Source organism: Aureobasidium namibiae, assembly GCF_000721765.1.
Source record: "Aureobasidium namibiae CBS 147.97 unplaced genomic scaffold scaffold_21, whole genome shotgun sequence".
Taxonomy (NCBI): domain Eukaryota; kingdom Fungi; phylum Ascomycota; class Dothideomycetes; order Dothideales; family Saccotheciaceae; genus Aureobasidium; species Aureobasidium namibiae.
This window is the reverse complement of record NW_013581188.1, coordinates 24,531-46,190: the sequence shown is the minus strand read 5'-3', so window position 1 is coordinate 46,190 and position 21,660 is coordinate 24,531. Positions and strand designations below refer to the sequence as shown.

The 21,660-nt window shown below is 50.5% G+C and overlaps 9 protein-coding genes across 9 annotated transcripts; 6 read left to right on the top strand and 3 right to left on the bottom strand.

The window, feature by feature from the left end:
* Positions 1-579: 579 nt before the first annotated feature.
* On the top strand, positions 580-2,199 carry M436DRAFT_76154 (nitrate transporter; the record flags this gene model as incomplete). Its single annotated transcript, XM_013568079.1, has 2 exons — positions 580-725; positions 783-2,199. The coding sequence occupies 2 exons, from the start codon at positions 580-582 to the stop codon at positions 2,197-2,199; spliced, it is 1,563 nt and encodes a 520-aa protein (XP_013423533.1).
* A 783-nt stretch (positions 2,200-2,982) lies between these two features.
* On the top strand, positions 2,983-3,864 carry M436DRAFT_67288 (uncharacterized protein; the record flags this gene model as incomplete). Its single annotated transcript, XM_013568053.1, has 1 exon — positions 2,983-3,864. The coding sequence occupies one exon, from the start codon at positions 2,983-2,985 to the stop codon at positions 3,862-3,864; it is 882 nt and encodes a 293-aa protein (XP_013423507.1).
* Positions 3,865-4,695: 831 nt separating this feature from the next.
* M436DRAFT_56437 (uncharacterized protein) lies at positions 4,696-5,535 on the top strand (the record flags this gene model as incomplete). Its single annotated transcript, XM_013568017.1, has 1 exon — positions 4,696-5,535. One exon carries the CDS (start codon positions 4,696-4,698, stop codon positions 5,533-5,535), a length of 840 nt encoding a protein of 279 aa, XP_013423471.1.
* Positions 5,536-5,980: 445 nt separating this feature from the next.
* Positions 5,981-7,797, top strand: M436DRAFT_56144 (uncharacterized protein; the record flags this gene model as incomplete). The annotated part of the gene is made up of 4 exons (XM_013567958.1): positions 5,981-6,669; positions 6,712-7,418; positions 7,478-7,638; positions 7,666-7,797. The coding sequence occupies 4 exons, from the start codon at positions 5,981-5,983 to the stop codon at positions 7,795-7,797; spliced, it is 1,689 nt and encodes a 562-aa protein (XP_013423412.1).
* Positions 7,798-8,463: 666 nt separating this feature from the next.
* Positions 8,464-10,415, bottom strand: M436DRAFT_56218 (uncharacterized protein; the record flags this gene model as incomplete). Its single annotated transcript, XM_013567967.1, has 2 exons — positions 8,464-9,971; positions 10,022-10,415. 2 exons carry the CDS (start codon positions 10,413-10,415, stop codon positions 8,464-8,466), a joined length of 1,902 nt encoding a protein of 633 aa, XP_013423421.1.
* Positions 10,416-10,969: 554 nt separating this feature from the next.
* Positions 10,970-11,976, bottom strand: M436DRAFT_85504 (uncharacterized protein; the record flags this gene model as incomplete). Its single annotated transcript, XM_013568078.1, has 3 exons — positions 10,970-11,305; positions 11,366-11,504; positions 11,561-11,976. The coding sequence occupies 3 exons, from the start codon at positions 11,974-11,976 to the stop codon at positions 10,970-10,972; spliced, it is 891 nt and encodes a 296-aa protein (XP_013423532.1).
* A 190-nt stretch (positions 11,977-12,166) lies between these two features.
* Positions 12,167-14,081, bottom strand: M436DRAFT_56459 (putative dihydroxy-acid dehydratase; the record flags this gene model as incomplete). The annotated part of the gene is made up of 3 exons (XM_013568019.1): positions 12,167-12,970; positions 13,023-13,400; positions 13,449-14,081. 3 exons carry the CDS (start codon positions 14,079-14,081, stop codon positions 12,167-12,169), a joined length of 1,815 nt encoding a protein of 604 aa, XP_013423473.1.
* A 3,587-nt stretch (positions 14,082-17,668) lies between these two features.
* M436DRAFT_85502 (uncharacterized protein) lies at positions 17,669-18,094 on the top strand (the record flags this gene model as incomplete). Its single annotated transcript, XM_013568077.1, has 2 exons — positions 17,669-17,754; positions 17,809-18,094. 2 exons carry the CDS (start codon positions 17,669-17,671, stop codon positions 18,092-18,094), a joined length of 372 nt encoding a protein of 123 aa, XP_013423531.1.
* Positions 18,095-19,549: 1,455 nt separating this feature from the next.
* Positions 19,550-21,401, top strand: M436DRAFT_67282 (uncharacterized protein; the record flags this gene model as incomplete). The annotated part of the gene is made up of 5 exons (XM_013568052.1): positions 19,550-19,954; positions 20,008-20,078; positions 20,133-20,246; positions 20,296-21,012; positions 21,077-21,401. The coding sequence occupies 5 exons, from the start codon at positions 19,550-19,552 to the stop codon at positions 21,399-21,401; spliced, it is 1,632 nt and encodes a 543-aa protein (XP_013423506.1).
* Positions 21,402-21,660: the final 259 nt, after the last annotated feature.

Below are 21,660 nucleotides of genomic sequence, written 5' to 3'. Positions count from 1 at the left end.
TCGATGTTTAACAATCTTTTAATAAGATTCAAAAGAGAAAGAGCATTCGCAGATCAAAGGGTTGATCTGTAGAGCATCCTGAAAGTCCCGAGTCCTTATCTCGAGACGGCTTAGCCTGAAGTCAACCCGTCTCCTCAACCACGTTGTTGACCTATTTGCGGCTCTGCGTCCACCACATCCGGTCCACACGCACTTCGACCATTCTCACTGCAGTTTCTTATCAGAGTCCAAACAAGGGCTGGGCGATCCAGACTTCCCCATTCCCCAGACTCAGTTGAGGTCCCAAGATCTGCACGCTGACGGCAGTCGCAAATCCGCGGACTTGTTTTTTGCTTTGGCGTTGTGGTAATCAGTTGTGCACCGGAGATACACTGAACAGCCTGCTCGGCGAGTATGCGTGTGCGAGGTGCAATATTAAACCTCGACGTCCTCATCCTCATCAATTGGTCTCTCCATCCGGTTTACATTATATACCAACAATCCAAAAGAGGTTCAAGGCTTGTCCTAATTCTGGCTTTGAGGAACCTTCTTTGGCAGTCTTCTACACTTTAGTCTGGACATAGCACATATCATACCACGATGGGTATCAGCGTTCTGTGGTCGGCCCCCGAGGTCAACCCCATCAACAAGAAGGCTCGTTCCATCCCCGTCTTCAACCCTTTCAACAACTATGGCCGTGTATTCTTCTTCTCATGGTTCGGCTTCTTGCTCGCTTTCTGGTCTTGGTAAGCACATCTTGATCTCCACAACCTTCCCCAGACCGTGGCTGACTCGATGAATAGGTACGCATTCCCACCACTGCTCAGCGATGTCATTGCCAAGGACATCCACATCAGCAAGCACGAAATCGCCAACTCCAACATTATCGCTTTGACTGCCACTCTCCTCGTCCGTCTGGTTGCTGGTCCTGCTTGTGATCGCTTCGGTCCTAGATACACATTCGCTGGCTGTTTGCTTCTCGGTGCTATCCCCACCTTCCTTGCCGGTACCGTCAAAAATGCTGCTGGTCTCTATGTTCTCAGATTCTTCGTTGGTATTCTTGGTGGCTCTTTCGTGCCTTGCCAAGTATGGACAACTGGTTTCTATGACAAGAACATTGTTGGTACCGCCAACTCCTTGACCGCTGGCCTCGGTAACTCCGGTGGTGGCATTACCTACTTCGTTATGCCTGCCATCTACACTTCGCTCATGAAGAACAATGGCCTCTCTGGTCACACCGCTTGGCGTGTTTCCTTTGTTGTTCCTGGCATCTTGATCACTGCTGTTGCCTTGGCCCTCTTCTTCTGCTGCGAAGACACTCCCACTGGCAAGTGGGCTGATCGTTTCCAGAACGCCGAGTCTAACCTGCGCTCTCACGCTGTCGAGGGCGCCATCGTCGACGTCGCCGGTACTGGCGAGATCACCGGTGAGAAGACTATCAACAAGGACTCCCGCACACCTTCCACCTCCGATGTCGCAAGCGAAGAGAAGAAGCTTGACGAGACTCGCGGCACTTTCGGCGACAACGAAGCTCAAATGGGCGAGCAACAGATGCTCGACACCGTGCGCGGCGAAGTCGTCCAAAAGCCTTCCTTCAAGGACGCCATCCCTGTCGTCTTCTCACCACAAACACTGGTCCTCGGTATCTGCTACTTCTGCACTTTCGGTTGCGAATTGTCCGTCAACAGCATCCTTGGAACCTACTACCGCACCAACCTCAAGCTCGGTCTTCAAGATTCTGGTAACTGGGCTGCTATGTTCGGACTCTTGAATATCGTCTTCCGTCCTTTGGGTGGTGTGGTCTCGGATTACGCATACAGAATGTCCGGACCTTGGGGCAAGAAGGTTCTCCTCCATGTCTATGTCACTCTTGCGGGTATGTTTATGGTCATCACTGGTGCCGTGAACCCTCACTCGCGTCCTGCCCTCGTTGGCCTCGTCACTGCTGGTGTTGGATTCTTCCTCGAAGGCGCCAACGGACTGAACTACTCTCTTGTTCCTCACGTTCACCCTCACGCCAACGGTCTCGTCTCTGGGGTTGTTGGCGCCAGTGGCAACCTCGGCGGTATCATTTTCGCCATCATCTTCCGCTACAGCATTGACGGCAAGACCACACTGTATGGCCAGAGCTTCTTGACCATCGGTGCTATCATGATGGGAATGGGTGTCTTGACCGCTTGGATCAAGCCCATCCCCAAGGGCCAGATCGGTGGTCGCTGAATTTGGTCTTTGTTTGATGAAAGTTTTAATGATTATGGGTTATCAAGGACTAAGGACTACCAGGGAAGGATTTGTTATGACTATGGACGCTTGACTTTTGGATTTTAACCTTGTTTGTTGTATTGAGATATCCACCTTTTGCTTTTTCTTAGATCTAGATTCGTGTTTTGTCAAAAATTGATACTTTGGGATTTACTGTCATCGCCGCTTCTTTCTCTCTTGTCTTTCCCAATCGGTGCGGTTCGGACCTTCTTGTTATGGTGACTTACCAAATAGCTTTGTGCATTCCGGCGGCGCTTTCCATCAGCGTGGTAATAATTTAGGGCTCAGCTTGTGCCTAAATCAAAGTTTCTGCTATCGTCCTTTTCTCCCTCGACACCGCCATGACACGCGACATTGATACGAATCTACGGATGGTTTTGAACATGCCAGCTGCCAATTTCTGTCTTTGACGGCATCGGCATGAAGACAATTCATCTGTTCGGGCTGTTGTAGCATTGTTTTCATGTGCCTGCCTCCCTGTTCAATTTCCTGCACACTGACAATGAGCGTTCCTGATTGCTCGAAACGCTTTTTCTGCTAGCTGGATTGATATTGACCAAGTCTAGAGCTGGTTTTGTATGGATCAGAAGAGCTGGAGGGGCTTTGTGTGTAGTTCCATCAATCCTTGTGTTGCTACCTGGCACAGTTTCACTCTGGATTGACAGGACACCCACATCTTTGTCAATCCGTAATTCTCAGCCTTCAACTCTCTGCCTCGAACACAGTCAGGAATCTCCAAATATGACTGGGTTCTTGGATCTGCCCTATGAGCTTCGCTACATGGTCTATGACAATCTCCTGGAAATGAGATGGGCAATCGGCGACCGCATATTTTGGGTGCCTGAAGTTGACATCAACATGCATCCCGCCATGGCCATCTCAAGACGAAAAGGGGAAGACTTCAGACCAACCGGAGGACCTTACATCTTCAGAAAACGCGGAACAGTCACACGTGGTCGTGAGTACCCTACAGTCAACCTCTACAACATCACGCTATTGGTTTCTCTCGCTCGAACCAGCAAGATTCTGTATAAAGAAGTTGTGGAGCTCGCTTGGCCAAACTCGAATCTTAAAATACAGGGAACACTGAACATGGTCTGTGGATTGCTTGGTCCTCGTCTTGCTCTCTGCATGTCGCCTCTTGTCAAACAATGTATCGAATACCTGGAGCTGGGCATCTTTGATCCCTCAGACCGAGACGGTGTTCAGCCCATGAAGGAGCTTGTTGAAATCATCAACACTCATCTTCCTGCGTTGAAAAGGCTTGACCTCAGCTTCCCGCACCGCACAGATTCCCATCGAGATCCACTACATCTACTGGGCAAGTCAGCCAAAGCAGCCTTTGCACAACTGCTTCTTTTGCGTCTTGAGCTACGTGTTGTCTTCCACGTGTATGAGCGACGCCACACGGGCGAAACTCTTCACATATACCGCGCTCACGACAATCTAGCGGCTCTCCTTACAGACATACACACTTCCAACCGCTTCAAAGCCCTTGACAGGCAACGGATGAAACATGACCTTGAGCTCCTTGACCTTGACTACTGCCTTCTCAGGACAACGGATCTGCGTTCCGCCGTCCACCACGAAGAAGGTGTCAGCTCTTCCAATAATACGGTCTGAAGTCAACTGGCAAAAGTTCGTTAAGATCGTTTCGGGAACGATTCTCCCCATTCAAGATATGCGTCACTGCAATCTAATCGTGGGTCATGATGCAGGATGCCGAAGAAAGTAGGAAGATGGATAAAAAGGGCAGGAAAATTGAGTATTCGCGCAACAAGACTGTTTTTGCCTGGTGAGAGACATCCAAAAAGATGTTTCAAGCATGGTACACATTGTTTCATGGCGATTCAAAGAGCACAAAGACTAACTCAAGAACATTCGTTGAGGTCTCTATGTGATAGCTCTCAATGAAAGATGAGACATGACAGAAAAGATATTCACACACCGTGAACATCCAATCAAAACAAGCAAAAAACCAGGCAGCACTTGGGCTGCTAGGGAAAACTCCCTCCAGCCTGCAGAGTATTCTACCTTTGCAGGTCCAGAGTTGCAAGTATTTCTGCTTATGGCGAAGATCGAACCGATGACCTTCTGCAGAAAACTCTCGGGAAGTTTTATCGCAAAGACGGATGACTGGTTGGGCCACACTTACACGTTTGCTGAGGGAAGGGCAACTTGATGGTATTATATTGTCTTGGTGAGTGAAGGGTAGGGAGTACTCGGAGGGTGTGATTCCAGGTCCTTCTAGGCGCATCTTTCGTGAGGGAGCAAGTCAGTGAGCTTTGTTTGGGCGACTTTACCAAGTGTTGATGCTAATCACGAGTTGTGAGACTGTAGGCAAGCAAGTGTTGTCTTGGACGTGTCGGCTGTAAGACTGTCAGCTCGTGTGTCGTACTTATATCTCCTCTCCACAAGCACAAACTTTGGCCCAAACCCATCCACATCGCAACAATGTTGTCCTTCATCGACTTGCCACCAGAGATTCGCTTAGCCATCTACAGACTCGTGCTGCAGTTCACCTTGTCCAGGACGAAGCGCATCCACTACCGCGATACAGACACCTTCTATTATGGGAATTTTCTGTTTATTCACCAAAATCAGTACTACATGCGAACTCGTTTTGACGAAGACCCCACCCGTGCATGCGACATCCGCAGACCCAGATACAGCATTCACGACATTGATGAGCTCCTGTTCCTCGCTAGCACCTGCCGTCTTCTCAGGGCTGAACTACTGGATCTCGCTTGGTCGAATGCGGATCTCCGGATCCAATCACAAGAGCTCTACAATGACTTGCGCAACATCTTCTACGAGCGCCTGTCGAGCAAGACCTGTGGCTTCATTCGCACGCTCCAACTCGGTCTCGATACAAAGACTTGTAATTCGACGGAAACAAAGAAGATCGCTGTACTCATCCGCCGTCGGCTTCCACAACTGAAAGAGCTGACCGTCTATATCAACTTGGACTTCGAGCCTCGCGTAGAGGATCTGATGCCTAGTGTGAGGATTTTCGGAATTCTGCCCCGACACGTTGCTGTTGAGTTCAAACGCCTTCTGACCTTGATGGGTCAGCGCCGGCCCGCGCCACTTCGTCCTAGGGATCCACCATGGTCTGTCGTTTTCTATGATCGAGCATACAGATCGGCAGGTATGGCTTTGCGTGTTCTGCAGGCCGAGGTCAGTTCGAAAGTCCAGAAACGCAAAGAGGAGCAGGCGAAGAGGGAGCTGGGAGATCAAGTTTGCGATATCCTCGAAGACACGGATGAGATGCGTTCTCTCATGGTCGGTTGAGCTGGTCGTATGTGCTTGCTCCAGCTGCTGCTGTGGGTAGAGCTTCTCCATCCAATTTGTTCTTGCAGGGAGGATATGCTCTCGTTTGGGCTAGGAAGATGATGCGATCCAACATGGCGGCGTTTTGGCAAATCTTCTTACACCGGCGTCTGGGTTCTCAAAGATTCGAAGAGAGAATCAACAGCATTACATAGATTCTGATGACCACTGAAGTCGTCGTCAAGCAAAGGTGGGACGGGACGAGGTTGGTCGAGACTTTTGGATTGGTATCACATGCGAACGCCGCTCGACGTCATGCTTGACAGCTTGCGCCACAGTCCAACGCGGCAGAGATCAAGAAACCCATCACATTCTCTAGCAGCAATAAATACACCTTCAAATTCATCCTAAAGATCCTAAGACACCGTTTTGTTTTCTTTGCTTTATTTACCCAGTTACACAGCAGATGCAAACAATCAACATGTCCTCATACCTTGACGTCCTCTCCTGGACGCGAGCACGCAAGAACCGCGAAGCGCTTGAGAAAACCAACCCTCAGAATCCTGTTCTTAATGACGATGATGAGGAATTTTTGCAGAGGATAACCAGTCAAGAGGCTCCTGCGCCTCCTCTTCCCACCATCGAGCCCACAGTCATTGACGATGAGGGAAATGAGAAGCAGGCCGATGTATCGCAAAAGGAAGCCGCCGAGATGATTCTGCCTGCTAGTCCTGGTGAGACCAGCGAGAAGAGGACGTGGGCGAGTTATATTCCTAATGTTGGTGTGCCGTCGGTACCGGCGATTCCTGCTATGCCTTCTTTGGCTTCGTTGAGGGGTCGCAAGGGAGATGCTAAGGTGGATGAGAAGGAGGCTGCAAAGCCTGAGGATAGCGAGGCCAAGACAGAGAGTCCTGCCGAGGAGAAGAATTCGTACGCTCAAGCGGCTGTCCAAGGATCTACTCAGGACGACAAGAACGACTTGGCGGATCAAGTCGCCGAGACAGCTCAGGCTGCAAAGGAGCCTACTCTAGAGACAGCTGAAACCGCAAAGGAGACCGCTCTGGAAACAAGGGATGAGCTCACCAAGGACATAACAACGACATCCGAACCTGAAGCCAACAAGGAGGCTGAAGAGACCCCCAAGGACGACACTACGTCAGAGCTCGAGATCGCTTCGACGGAGAAGATATCGGATAGCATAGAGAAAGCCACAGACACCAAAGGCAAACAGCCTGAAGAGCCCACTCAACGCACCTGGGCCTCCTATATCCCCGCCGTCCCCACCTTCACCCGCAGCACCAAAGCCCAAGAGTCAGCCGAAGCAGCCGCAGCCTCTCAAACTCCCGAAGCCAAAGAACAAGACGAACGCGAAGTCTCCGTTCTCCTCGACCGCCTGAACCTCTCCGCAATCAACAACCGCGTCTTCAGCTTCTCTGACCAATCCCAAAAACTCTACGCCGAATTCACCTTGATCCTCAAAGACATCGTCAACGGCGCCCCAACAGCCTGGGAAGACCTCGAAACCCTCCTCAAAGAAAACGAAAAACACCTCGAGCAAACCTTCAAAAACATGCCTCCCTTCGTCCAAACCCTAGTCAAATCTCTGCCCTCCAAATTCGCAACATCCATGGGACCAGAGCTCATGGCAATGGCCGGAGACAAACCAGGCAATGATCTGAAGAAACAAATGGAAGCCGCCAGCACCGCATCTTCTTCAATCTCTGCCCAAAACATCAATGTGGACTTGAAGAAAAAGCAAAAGAGAAAAGTCCCCAACATCAAGGATTTGGCAAAGCAGAAAGGCACGGTTACGAGTATGTTGACGAATATTGTCAACTTTTTGAAGTTGAGGTTCCCGGCGTTTGTGACGGGCACGAATGTTGTCATGAGTTTGGCTGTGTTTAGTAAGTTTTGCCTCCTCCTCCCATCAACTTCAAGTGCCATCTCACTGATACCTCTCCAGTCCTCCTCTTCGTATTCTGGTACTGCCGCAAACGCGGCAAGGAAACCCGTCTGCTCCGCGAATCCGAATCAGCCAAACACTCTGCCGATGTCTCTGAAATCGAAACCTCGTCTTCGGAAGATGAGGCCGAGGATGAGAAAGCAGACCTCAAGACCGAAGAAGTGGAGAAACCAGATGTAGAGATGGAGGAGCCACAATCAGATGAAGAAGAAATCAAGCTCGCTAATGCAAAGGCGTATGCGGCTGCGATGAATAGGTCTGCTGTGGGTGGACCTGATAATGCGGCTGCGTTGCGTGCGAAGAAGATTTTGGAAGGGTGATTGATTGAGTGAAGACGGGATGAGGGAAGTACGAGGTTGAGAAGATTGGATCCGACAAGGAAAGGAAATGAGGAATACGAACTTGATGAGAATATGCAAGGACATCTGCTAACGATGATGGTAACGACTGCTTTGGTTATGTTTCTGGTCGCTTGTTAATCAGTTCTACTCTTCCTGATGATTGAATATTATCTATCAATTGTACTGGCGTGTCTGATTATCACTGAGAAGCAGGCCGGCCACCTTTGAAACACAACAGACTTGTCCTCTAACAGTGAAGCCAGCGAGAACAGCTCCATAACACGCCACGAGACAGCAGGTCAATACAAATGATTCCTCACTGGTTTTTGTATTCGAAAAATTGATTTTGGTATCTGAATTTTGGTTTGGTCCCCTGTTCCCATTTTTTGAGCACCTTCGCCATGCCAATGAATGCCACGCTTCACGTATAATAGAAAAAGGAGAAAACAGCACACAAGCAAAAGTAGCCATATGTTCTCTCTCCTTTTTATGTTTCTCCCGTATGCTGGCGCTCTGTTAAACCCAAGAGCTCCTCTGCAAGGGAGGAAAATATGAAAAAGCAAGAAAGAAGAACAAGAAAATGAAAAAGCGAAAAAAGCAGAATCTCGTTAAAGCGTTCCAAGAGGTGGTTGACATCGTGAGACATCATCCGAGGTGGGTGACCCGAAGCTGGAGGCGTGTGCCAGTTGCATCGCGACCTGCGGCCTCTGAGAGTAGAAGAACGCCTTCGGGATTCTTCTTTTGGTCGTGCAGTAAGTTGCAAGCGTCGACACGACGGCGCTCACGCTCACGCACAATATCGCCAGCGATGGAGAGTAGCGTGTCGATACCCAAGTTTGCCACCAGCTGTTCGTGCTCTAGAACAATCTTCAGCTGATCGAAAGACAGAGTCAACAGTGCAGAGGACAGCAGATAGCTGGGCGAGGAAGTGTCTGAGCTGCTGGGGGTTGCTGAGCCGAAACGAATACCTGACATAGGACGCTGGCCCGACTGCATGTCTGTGGATGCAAATACAGAGGAAGATCGAGATTCGGGACGAGATTGAGAGTTGTGGCCAGATCCAAGACGAGGCACAGACGAGAACTCGGAGGCCGAGGCATCAAAGACAAAGTCGGGGTATATGTTTGAGGTAATCAAGTACAGAGCCTGGAAGACAATCTGAGTGGCGTAGGGACCGTACAAGCAGTTTTCACTGAGGCACCAGCCACAGGCTGAGAAGAACAGGACAGTCTCGAGCTCATTGAATCCAAGAATACGCAAAGCCATGTTGTAGGCGTGCACAATGATAGGCTCAGCACCCAGAAAATGACCAGCGGCGAGGTATGACAAGACGTAACGCATGCGGGAGGCCGGAGTGCTTGCAGGGTTGCTGTAGACGTACATGGGCTCGATCAATCGGCCGCCGTAGACGTAGCGCATGGCATCAGCGAAAGCAGAAGCGTCTTGGAAGCAGTAGCTGCGAGGCATGTGGACGATGCTAGCACGCGAGTGGGTACGAGTCTGGGGCATGTTGTTGATGAGCTTAAGGAAACCAGGGTAACGAGCAATGATGATGCCGTGTACGGGCAGCATCAGAGGGCTTGAGGACCGGTTACCCGAGTACAGCTCAAGAAGGTAGTCAGCAAACTCGTGCTGGTTCCAGTAGGAAAGGACATAGTCGGCCAGATGCTGCACGTTGTTATCGAGAGGAGGTGGAGGAGGATAAGATGGCTGGAGAGCATGGTGCTTGTGTGGCACATAGCCGTCGGGTGTAGCAACAGCGGAATCGCCAAGAGGGACAGATGGCGTGCGCGAAGGTGAAGACGCAATACTTCCGACATGGGCGGCGCCTCCGTTGGTGATTGCGAAAGCATGGCCGTCGGTCAATGGAGGAGGACCCATGACGGCCACAGGAGCAGGAGGAATGCTAGGGGCATATGGCTGAGCGGGAAGGTAGCTGTCGTAGGGACCCACTGCAGGAGCCATGGCGGATGTGGGTGGAGGAATGACGAAGGCCGGGTTTGACATGGCAGCAGGTGAGGCGCTGGACGAGTCTCGAAGACCACCAAAAACGATAGATTCGCTGTGCTTGTTGTACTGATGCTTGGGGACGAATGGGAGAGCCTGAGCGTCTTGGTAGTGAGGTTGGCGGCGAGAAGGAGGTGCAGCCACTCCTATTTATCACTTAGCATATTGTATGAGAGACGAGGAAGGTACGACTTACCGTTGACCACCTTCTTCTCCTTCTCAACAACCACTTCCTTCTCAGCAGGAAGCTCTTGCTTGTTCTCGACAGGCTTTTCTTTCTCGAGAGGTTCCTTGTTCACAGCAAGCTCCTTGGTTGCGACGGGCTCGTCCTCAGCGACCACCTGTTTGGCTTGCTCGTCTTTGGTTCCATTGACCGATACGGCATTGTCGTTGCGTTGACGCGCGTCTGCATCTTCGTTGCCATCTGTGCGCAATTTGTCTGCGCTGGCCAGAGGCGATGCGCTCTTTCCCTTGTCGTCGGCGGGTTGTTGGTCGCTCTTGCCTGCTGGAACGACTTTTGCGCGGCGGATGCTGAGTTGATGCGGAATGGCAGGGACGATGCGCTGCCGAGCCATTGGCTTCGAGCTCATGATGATAATGAGATGGCGACGAGCTTCGTACTCCAGAGGCAATAAACCAATATCAACATGCGCCTCCGGAGTGAGGTGCCTGCTTTGATTCTATTTTCCACTGTAGACAAACGCCTCTCACTACCAGTCCGTCATCCGCGGGGCAGCGCTCCATCAACTTTTTGCGCTAAACCTGGTCCGTGCGCTATTTCATGTTTTTAGATGCGATCAAAACGTTACACCAAAACTCGTATCTTCACTTGTCAAGCTACCTATCATCACAGGAGCCGCAGAAGGGCGCAATCACAAACTGCCGTTCCGTTTCGTAAAACACTCAAAGCTCTCAGCTTTGCCCACGTTCGTCCCGTTTGCGTTGATGCTTCTCTTCCCAAGCTGGAAACCATGGCGTTTGAGTGCTCGTTTGAGTGCTCGTTTGAGTGTTTCACATGATGAACAGGAGCATGTTTGTCAAAGTTTTTATAGATGCTTACATTGGTATTTGTACAAAACGGCTTGGTATCGTTGCCAAACGTTAGTTCTGTTGCTTGCGTATCGTATCGAACGTGCAGATCGACCTATGCGGTCTTGACTTCGTCGACTTCTCCAGCCTTGAAGCCCCTGTCGGCCTTGATTCCATGTCCAAATACAGGTAGGCCTCTGTTGACCAGCTCGTTCTCGATCAGCTTCCACCTGCCAACGGCTCTGTCCTTGTGAACTGGCGTTTGACGACCCCCGCGAACCTGGATGTTGCGGTTTGCCATGAGCTCTTCATTGGCGAGAAGGGCGAAAGACAGCTTCTTAGGCTTGGGCTTGGTGAGGATAGCTTGCTGGAAGTCCTTGAGCGTCGTTGCTCTGTGCATGACGATATCTGGAATCTGCATCTTTGTCGATGCTCGCAAAACCTTGGTGAACTGTGTGTTTGTCATGTTAGCATTGCCGAGAGCTATGGCTACGAGCACTTCTCCACGTACCTTGAACTTCTCCTTCGGGTCGATCACGAAATCCAAGCCAGCTGACTCCACCTTGAGGCCGGCCTCCGTCGCGGCCTTGAGGATTCTACCTTCAGCATCCTTGGATGTCATTCCGTTGCTGTTGTGCACTTTCTTCCACCTGAGACAACAAGTCAGCATGAGTCTAGGCGTAATCGGACTAAATCTGCTTCGTACCCCTTGTACTTTGGCTTGTCGTCAAACTGCTGCTCGAGCCACTTGTCGCTTCCTACGTGTTCCAAATCCTTGCCCTGGGTTGCCATAACGTATGTCTTGTCCTCTTGCGGTGTCTCAGCCCACCCTCCTGGCAATCTTTTCTTCAATGGTAGAGTCCATCCTGGAAAGTCGGCCTTCCGTGGTGTGAACTTGTCGGAGGCAGGTTTAGAGAGTTTGGTGGTATCCTTGTCCTTCTTTTTGCCGCTGATGAGGGCCTTGAAGCGGTCGGCGATGGCGGGTCGGACAGCGGAGGTCTGCAATTGACGTTGTTGCGAAGCGGCGCCTAGTTGTAGTTGACAAGATCTGCAAGTGTTTGACGAGACATTGGGAGTCGCCAGTTGGCCGACAGCCCGTCCAAAGGGAGATATCCGCGACATGGTGTGTGTGGTAATGGCGTGTCCTACTGTCGTCGATTTGTTGCTCGCCGCATCTTTGGCAAGTCCGACTTTCCTGCCAAGATTTTCAGCTCGGACCTCGACCGAGCATGCGGAGCCTCAAGACTTGATCACCTCAGGCACGCCTCCGACAAGTACACGAGCATGATATCGAACATGATTACATGGTTGACTAGATAGGGCCTGCTGCGGTAAGGAAGTCAAAGTCAGCGCCCTCCTCGGCTTGATTTACACATCGCTCGTACAGCCCGCGATATCCACGCTGCTTCCCACTGATCCTCCTCGTGCCATGCTCTTCCCTTTTCTTGGCCGCTAATCGCGCAGCAACACGCTTCGCCAGTTCTTCGTCCGAGACGTGCAGTCTGAGAAGTCTCTTTTCGACATCGCACTCGATCAAATCTCCATCCTTTACACATCCAAACACGGAATCTGGCAGTGCCGATTCTGGGGAGACGTGCAACACGATTGTGCCCCCAGCTGTTCCTGACATGCGTCCATCGGAAATGCGCAACATGTCTTTGACGCCTTGAGCTCCTAGTTTGCGAGGTATCGGGATAACGCCAGCCTCTGGCATACCGGGATTACCGATTGGTCCTACACTCTGTAAGACCAGAACCGAGTCTTTGGTCACTGGTAGGTCTGGGTCATCGATGCGTTGAGCCATGTCAGCTGTGTTTTGAAACACAACAGCGCGGCCTATATGGCTGAGAAGACTTCTATCTTTCGAAGCCGCTGCCTTCATGACTGCCCCCCTAGGCGCCATGTTTCCACGCAAGACCACAATCGCCGATTCTGGATATAGCGGATTCGAGAGTGGTCTTATGAGCTCGCTCGAGTATTTGAATGGTTTGAACGGTGTAGTTTCAAGTTCTTCGCCCAAGGTCTTGCCGTTGATCGTTTTAGCTTCCAGATGTAAAAGCGGTCTGAGTGTATGCAATAACGCAAGCATACCACCAGCATTGTGGAAGTCGGTCATCTGCGTGACGTTAGCGCGGAGGTTATACCCATTCGATTCCCGCGTCACATACGTAGTTATCGCCAGTCGGCTTGAGATCAACAAGCAGTGGTGTGTTCCTGCCGACCTCATCGAAAGTTTCCAGAGTGATTGATCCAGCGACCTCAGGATGCCGGTTCACGATAGCCATCAGATGCACAACAGCATTGGTCGAACCTCCAATGGCCTGGAGAACAATGATAGCATTGAGAAAAGACTCCTTCGTAAGTATCGATTGAGGAAGTCTTTTGGCAGCAGCCGCAGCAACTGCATTGGCACCAGTTCGTTCAGCAATTCTCAAACGCGCCGAGGAGACCGCTGCGGCAGAAGCACCATCAAAAGGCATCAGACCGAGTGCAACGGTCACGCAAGCCATGGTGCTCGCGGTCCCCATGACACCACAAGTCCCTGCCTGTTCAAAATCAGTAAAACAGTCATCAGATGAAGACACACTACTGACCGTAGGTGCAAGCTCCTCGTTAACAGCACCAATATCCTCCATATCAATCTCTCCAGCCCTATACGCTGCCCAATGGCTTCTGCAATCAGTACAAGCCCCAACTCTCACTCCTCTACTCGACCCAGGCATCATAGGTCCTGTGACCAGCGGCAAACACACTTTGTTCGCCGAAATCGCGCCCATCAACTGCGCAGGAACAGTCTTGTCACACCCACCAATCGCAACCACTGCATCCACTGGTTGCGCCTTAATCATCTCCTCGGTATCCATACTCATCAAATTCCTCAAAAACATACTCGTGGGCGACGAAAAACTCTCATGCACACTTATAGTGGGAAACTCAATGGCTAGACCTCCTTGTAGATGTATTCCTCGTTTGACAGCTTCGAGAAGTTGGGGTATGTTGGCGTGACAAGGATTAAATGCTGAATATGTGTTTATAATGCCGATTATGGGGCGTGAGAGGGCGTCTTCGCCGTACCCGGCTGCTTTGATGAATACTTTGCGCAGGAAGAGGGAGAAGTGGGCGTCGCCGTAGGAGGTGAGGCCTTGTCGCAGGCCGGTGGTGGCTGCGAGTGGTTTGGAGAGGTCGTAGTCATCCTGAGGATCTATTTTCGTTTCTTGGTGATCCATGGTGTTCGTACTATCGTGCTGAGACTTGAGCTGATTGTATTGGAAGAAGTAGTACTTAGTATGGTCATGAGTGTTGTGGGATGATGTGATTGGAGTAGCCCCACTATACCCCTCCGCACTTCTCTCCAGGGTCCTTCGGCATCAACTTAGCCTCTTGTCCATCGCATATAACATTGTTGATAGCTACCATCTTCACAGTACTCGAGCAAAGTGGCAAACTTCAAGCAAGGGACTGATCGATCTCGGGGGCTCCTCAGCGATCTATCTTGCCATCACGCTCCTGACGACATGCCTCCCGCAGCACTCGAGCCTCAAAACCAAAAGCTCTCTCCATGTTCCTTTCGAATCTACCGTGACGACTGGCAAGTCTATCCAACCATTTACCTTTAATCTTCTTGTGGTCTCGTTGTCGCCCATGCTTGAGTTGATGTGTCCTGCTAACATCTACAGCATATCCCGTCACCGGCTCTTTATGATCAGTCTGGTCTACGAGCACACTCTGTTGATCAACGCTTGATAGGTATGGTCTGGCTTTCCTCGAGGGTCTTGGTGGTACCTCGGGCTTCTCCCTCTTTGATCTGTCATTGGAGATGTGGCGTGCTGTCTCGGCAGAATCAATAATAACAAAGTTGCTTCCACCACTAACGACCGACCAACCATCTTCAGATTCATCGTCTGAACACAGAGGCGCATGTGTCATGTTGTCCTCGGTATCCAAATGGAGACCATCCATCATTGCCGCAAGCACCTTGATAGTCGAGTGTGGAGCCTCGTTCTTCGTGCAGGAAGTTGCTCCGTCGCGCTGACTCGGATCGACAAGGTCTTTTGCTTCTGTTCTCTCGAAGCCTGCCATCGGCTGTGTTTGTTTGGTTCTTGCGACGCACGGGTCGTTGACTGTATTCGTTTCTCGGGATATGCCTCTAGCCTGCATAGTCGCTTCGTAGGCTGCCTCGTACATGTGATTCTTTATTATATATGCTGACGGTATGTCTGAATCGGCGTGATCCATGTTGTTCGTGAGAATGCAGAAGTATCGATGGGTGATTGCGTGATCGCTCTGGAACGTATCCGTTTCTCTTCTGATTGTTGAAGCGAGAGGTAGATGAACGGGGGGAGGGGAGCAAACAGCAAGTCGTAGGGAATCTTGGACTGCTTTTACGTATCAAAGTTCGCTCATATTAACTCACCTCTGTTGTGCACAGGCCATGCCACAAATCGTGAGATTTGTGTATATGTTCCAGCGGTGGTGTCCAAGTAAGCTGCCACTTCTCACTGTCTACACGATTCGTCTCGAGTAGAGGTCATGTTGAAGCCCGAACACGGTGGTCAGGAAGAGACCGAGATGACAATTCGATGGACGTGACATGGATGAAGCTTTGGAGATTGCCCCACACCACTCCACGCTTCTGTCTCGAACTATCCTCCGCTGGTATCAGTCAACCGAGCTACGACACTACGTGTCCTGATTAATGTCATAGTTTGTGGAACAACATGTGGTACGGAGGCCTTGACGGATATAGGGACTGATTCCAGCAGTAGCGCTCTCCACCCAAGAATCTACTCGTACTCCGCACTCTGATCCGTCTGCTTGCTCTAGATTGATCACTTACGAAATCCACCACAGCCTCAACAGCTTCTTCGATTTACAGGCACGATTCGAAACATGTCTGACAAGCGGCCCAGCGCTCGCGTAGCCGGAAATGAACACCTTTTGATCTTGGATATGGCGCCATCTGTTGCAGCGCGAGGGAGTATTCACACAGCGGAGCGTCGTGGTGAGAACATACTAACAGACTGAGCGTTGGAAGCCGAATGCCGACAAACAGCCGACCTGTAGAAGGATCTTGAGGGTGTCATGACACCAATGGGCAGTCCAGAAGGCAGCGCATTGGCTGTTATGATGGAAATCATTAGTAAAGTGTTATCCAGATCTTCTTCTGTAGGCCATGGCACCAACCCAAACGATCCTTCACGACCGGTGGACGTCAGCCATGTCTTGATTGCAATCAACCACTCAGACCTATTTGTGAGCATGAACGAGTTCGAAGAAATAAGTGGAGGGTCTTTTCAAGGTGTCGTCAATTCGGACAAGATGGCTGGAATCGATCACATCTATTTGCCATGAAAGTTGCTCCAAGTAGAGAAGGCGCGATCGGGCACCCTCACGTTTAAGCAGAGATCGAAACGTGGAACGAAGAGATCAGAGGGCTGGCTCGGGCGAAATCAAAGTGGCAAGCTGGGAAGAGGAGCCAAAACTCAGGGACTGATCGTCGACATTCGGCTGAGCCATGATGTGGTGAGGTATCCTTAGACCTGGGAATAAGGGTAGCCATCGCGATTTCCTACCACCTACTAGCAGCGGCCTATGATGTCCTCCCTGCACAAGGCGGTGCGGCTGTGCCTGATCTCTGTGTATATCACTGCGGCTGAAACAAGGATTCTTTTTGTATTAGGCATGTGCATTGGGCTAATTTCCGGGTTCAATCAAGAGAGTGGAGTGCTCATGTCGAAGAGTTGGAGATGGCCGATGCTCGGTGTGCGGCTCGGTGAGAGGTGAGAGTGCACAGGCCGGAGGTTGCGACCAACCGATGACGCCGATTCCAAGTTTTCTTCGTTCCCACCCATCTCTGACGTGTAGCTCGTGAAACAAACACCATCCTCGATCATCGAAGCGACATCGTTCAACGTTCGAGTGTGCCCTGGGCACGACGAAACAGATGTAGATGGGTGATGCGTTGCCTGTAAGCACCAAACAGCAATCCCCCCCAGGGGGCTTGCTTTCTTTTCCCGGATCACACAAACAAGATAGGGTGATGGCACGATCCTCATGTGTAGCTCCGATACCTGCGAACGACCATGCGCCGAACATGTCTTACAAGGGCTCTTCGAAATCTTCCTATCCCCCCACTCTGATGAATTGCCCAAGCGATATGAGAAGCCACGCAATTCTCAATGCTTGGTATCCGTAGTAGTCAGAACTCGCTGTTCATGAGCAATGACGATACACAGTGATTTCGTCCTTGAAGTCTCTGTCCTGTGGCCACCGGATCGTCGTCCCCTTGAGCATCATGGTGGTTCGAACCCACCAAATGATGTTGTAGGCCGTCGCGATCTTCAGGGCCACAGTGCCATAGAGTTTTTAGCTCCCGAAGAGCCTCATCCTTACACGACCACTGCTCCACTCTGGCCTCCGGATCATGATCCCCAGGTCAGATGCGTTCAGCGACAGCTTCGATACAGGCCTATTTCACGATCCTTGCCGTGATGTTTGCACCATCCGTCTGATGACAACTGACTCTCGCATATGCAGCCTTATGTTCCCGTACTTCTCCGCAGTCGCAACTATTCTCACACCATCGGCCTGACTACGGTTTCGCTCCTAACAACTTTGCGAATCTTCTCCTCTTTCCGCTATTCCGGGCAGACTACTTGCGCGGCTCAAATCAGATCGGGCCCTCAATTGGTTGTCTGCCGTCATTCGCTTTCTAGAAATTTGGCTCGGAAGAAATACTTATAGCCATCGACTTCGTTCCTTCCTCTCTAACTACACAAACTTTCAGCCTCACATACAATCATACACTCTCGTCATGCCTGCGCCTCATACCGCTCACACAATCGACACGCAAGATTCTCTCACATCAAGTATGGCTAGCACTACGCTACGAACTGTCAAGTAAGTTTTCCTGACCTAGGCCTTCTCTAAGACCAATATTGATAATTTTTGCAGACACGTCCGGTTCGCGTCAGAACTCTCATTCGAGAGAACACCTGATACGTCGGCTTCGGATCCCTTCTCCGACTCATACAAGGACTGGTCTCCCGATGCACCCACAAGCCCGCATCACGGTCCATCAACAACGCGCAACAACAGCCAACCCAGGCATTCCAGCACACGGCATACTATTCCTCACGGTTCGACCCGACGAGAATCTCTAGAAGCTTTCGACGACATCAAACGTCGATGGTCTGTTGAATCGTTGTCTGAAGAGTCTTCTGCGATCGACGAGGAATGAACCCAATCACCAACATCTACTTTCGACGAGAGGCTTCATACGCTTCGACGCTAGAAGATGGCTCTTTATGATCACACGACTTTATGATTACGATGTTTGTTTCAACCGGCGCATAATCTGAGGAGATGGAGGAATGATAGTCCTACCGGAACGCGGAACAGGGTCACGTGGATAGCGAACGGACGTGAGAATGTCATTGATTTTGGACATGCAAAACGCGACTAGCATGTCACCTGTACCGCAATCATATATCAAGTTATGAAAGGGTTGTCGATGTATGGCTGCGAGATTCTTCGTACATGATACTGGTATTGGTGCGGTGCAGATGTTTACCGAGGTTGTTCCCGTAGCCTCACATCTAGACCCATCAATTTCGGTCATCTCCTTTTTTACAACATATTCAACAATCTAAGCACCATCGCGCTTCTACACCCCTTTCGATGCGCTTGAACTTGCATATGATTCCTGATATAGGCGTAGATATAGCCATATACGAAGCTCGGTCGCGCGCTTGTCCTCGACGCGTGCTCTAGCAAGCTCTTTCTCGACTAGTTCCCGGGGTGTCGAATCTCTTTTCCAACGTCCATCCACGCGAGCTGTCTATGCTTGCATGCCGAAAAACTTTGTCTGAGTTCTAGAAGGAGCAACAATACTCTAGTATGGATGCCTGTCTTGCTTACATGGGTGACTGAGCAGAACACCGTCGTGATGGGTAAGGACATGCAGGAAAAAACAGCTCCTCGACATCTCGTATCCGGCAAATCCATTCGCAAGGCCTTTGCGACCCGGTTCGAAGTCGACAGTACGTGATGCCATGTTCAAAAGACAGACTGTGGGGACCGGCATGTCCGTGAGGCCTTGACCTACTGCAACTGCTAGTTCGTTGCTCTGACAAACGCCTGTAAGTTGAGAGCTGAACACTCCGTATCAAACTGGTCTCCAAAGCGAAGAATAACGATCTGAGGTTTCTCACCGCTAAGTTGTGCTCGGCCCAGCTTGAGCTCAATGATCGGCTTAGTACTTGCGAGCTATTCCACATTCGACGAGTTGATCACTTCCGCTAAGGGAACAAGTTTGCAAAGCATCACAGGGGCAGGGCTACGACAAAAGACTATACCGAAGAGTCGCTTGTGTATACTACTGATTAGAACTAGGTTCTAAGTAGCCTCAAAGCCAGCCGACCGTACGATGCGCCTCTCAATCTATCAAGATGATAGCACAAGCATCCGCCGTCTAGAACACTTCGTCTATGCACAGCCTTCGATGAACTACACTTTCGATGCCAGTCTGTTTAGTCAGAGTCAAAACGACTTTTCAGCTCTCCGTTGACAGTGTCGGAGATGCCGAGAAGTATCAGAGGCACAGCAAGAGTATATAAGGGATCTGAAGTGCGTCCAAAGCACAATACAGGACAGCACTCAATCATCAATCTCACATCATATCCTCCTCTGAAACATGCGCACCTCCATCGCTTTGAACAGCATTGCCTTAGCGCTCTCAGTTGCGGCTCTGCCCTTGGAAGTCTCATCCAACAATGTCTCGAACATGACCGTGCCAAGTGGCATGTATCTAGCAGACGATGGTTCGATCAGACTGAGCCTTGCCCGCCGTCAAGATATCGACTTCGATCTCGTGGATGAGTCACCCGAGCCAACAGTGGCAATTGACGACTCAAGCAACTACAACCAACAAGCCGCTATTGATGCTGTCATTACAGAGGTAGAGAGCAACCCTCTTCCTCAGAGACGTGACACAGATCTCCATCGCCGCGATATCGTGGTCGAAACGTCGAACGGCTACACATCGAATGTTCAGATTAAGGATGCAGCCATGAGTGTCCCTAAGAACTGTCAGGGTTTGGTATGTATAGTTGGCATATGTTTGGAATCGCCAATAGCTGATTGGAATCGTAGGACACTTTCCTTGGCTCGAAGCTTTTTACCACTGGTCCTTTTGATACTACCCTTTGTGCTGCAGCTTGCACGTGAGTGAAATTCGAGCTTCTCCTTGGGGCCGACCTGCTAAACTGACAAAATAGCGCCCAAAGCGAGTACAACGTCCGTCATCCTCTTGCCAACGGGGTTGTGAGAACTTGCCAGTTCTACAATACCTATGCGATGTACAGAAATGGGGTGTATCAGGGACAGTATTGGTGAGTCAAGTTTCGAAAATCCATGGTCTACAGCGACTAACGTATCCAGTTCTATGTATACGCAAGCATGGGATGCAAGCTATGCTAAGAACGATGGCCAGTGGCGTGGAAGCGTACACTACACTATGGGTTTGAGCTACATTGCTTCCAATGCGACTCAGTCAGGCGACGTTAGCTGTCCATCTGATGTGCCCTACCTCAGCCAGAACGGAGCTGCTTTCTGCACTGCATTTGTTGACTACGTTCCTCCTACCTCGACCGTATCGACGGTCACCATCACACCAGCTGTCTCTGTCCTGATCTCCACTCAGAGGAGCTTTGTCACCAACACTGCCTACAGCACTCAGCTCACCACTGACATTCAGACCGCAACTGTCACTCGCAACATGAAGAGAGACGTTCAAACACCTGCATCTCTGTCAACTTGGTCTCCTTCTCGTATCTCTGCTGCCTGTTCGTCAGTCGCAACCGGCACCGAAACAGTCACCGCTACCGAGACCGCTGCCACCCCTCTGAGCACCACTCTCACCACTCAGATGATTACACAGACCCAGACTGTTCCTACTAACGTGGTTATCAAGTCTACCACCACCAAGTCTGTGGATCCTGTCGCAACTCCCATCAAGGGTCTCAACATCGTTCAGAATCCTTCCTTCGAGAATGGTCAAAACAACTGGAGGGTTGATTATCCCAACGGATTCGACTGGAACTCGAACGCATATGTATGGACATATGAAGGTGCGGCTCAAACCGGAAGCAGTTATGCGTAAGTATTCACCTCCTCTCAACCTAGATCGAGTCCGGGGCCTTTGCTCATATACATACTACAGCATCTACCATGTTACACAAGGTTCTATCGATTGGGTGCAGACCTTGACTGGTCTATCGAACACTGCTGCATACCACTTGACCTTCTACACCCACACTCTGCTCAATGGCAACCCATGCTCGATTCAAGCTTTCCTGGGCTCTGACAAGATCATCGACACTCCGGTTTCTGATAGCGCAGGATACGGATCGACTGGATACAACAAGCGCGATGTGGATGTCCGCCCTACTGCCTACACTCAGGATCTACGCATCCGCCTCACCTGTGCTCAGGCTGACAACACTGCGAACATGTTCATGGACAGTGTTTCGTTCTTTGCGCTCTAGGATGGTTGAATGCAAAGGAGGTTGTGCAAGCAATACTCGATGGTTAGAACGGTTCCGAATCCAAAAGTTATGTTTTAGAAAGTCATGGAGACAGATTGCAGATGCTAAACAGATGCTCAATCCATGAGAAGTATGTTGTCCGAAATTTCGCTGCTATCGAGATTTTGATTCCGTCATTTCCGCTCCAAACAACTCAAAATACCCTTCCCAGCCTGGTGTATAACTAATCATGTTGAACACTCGACTCAAAGACACGAGA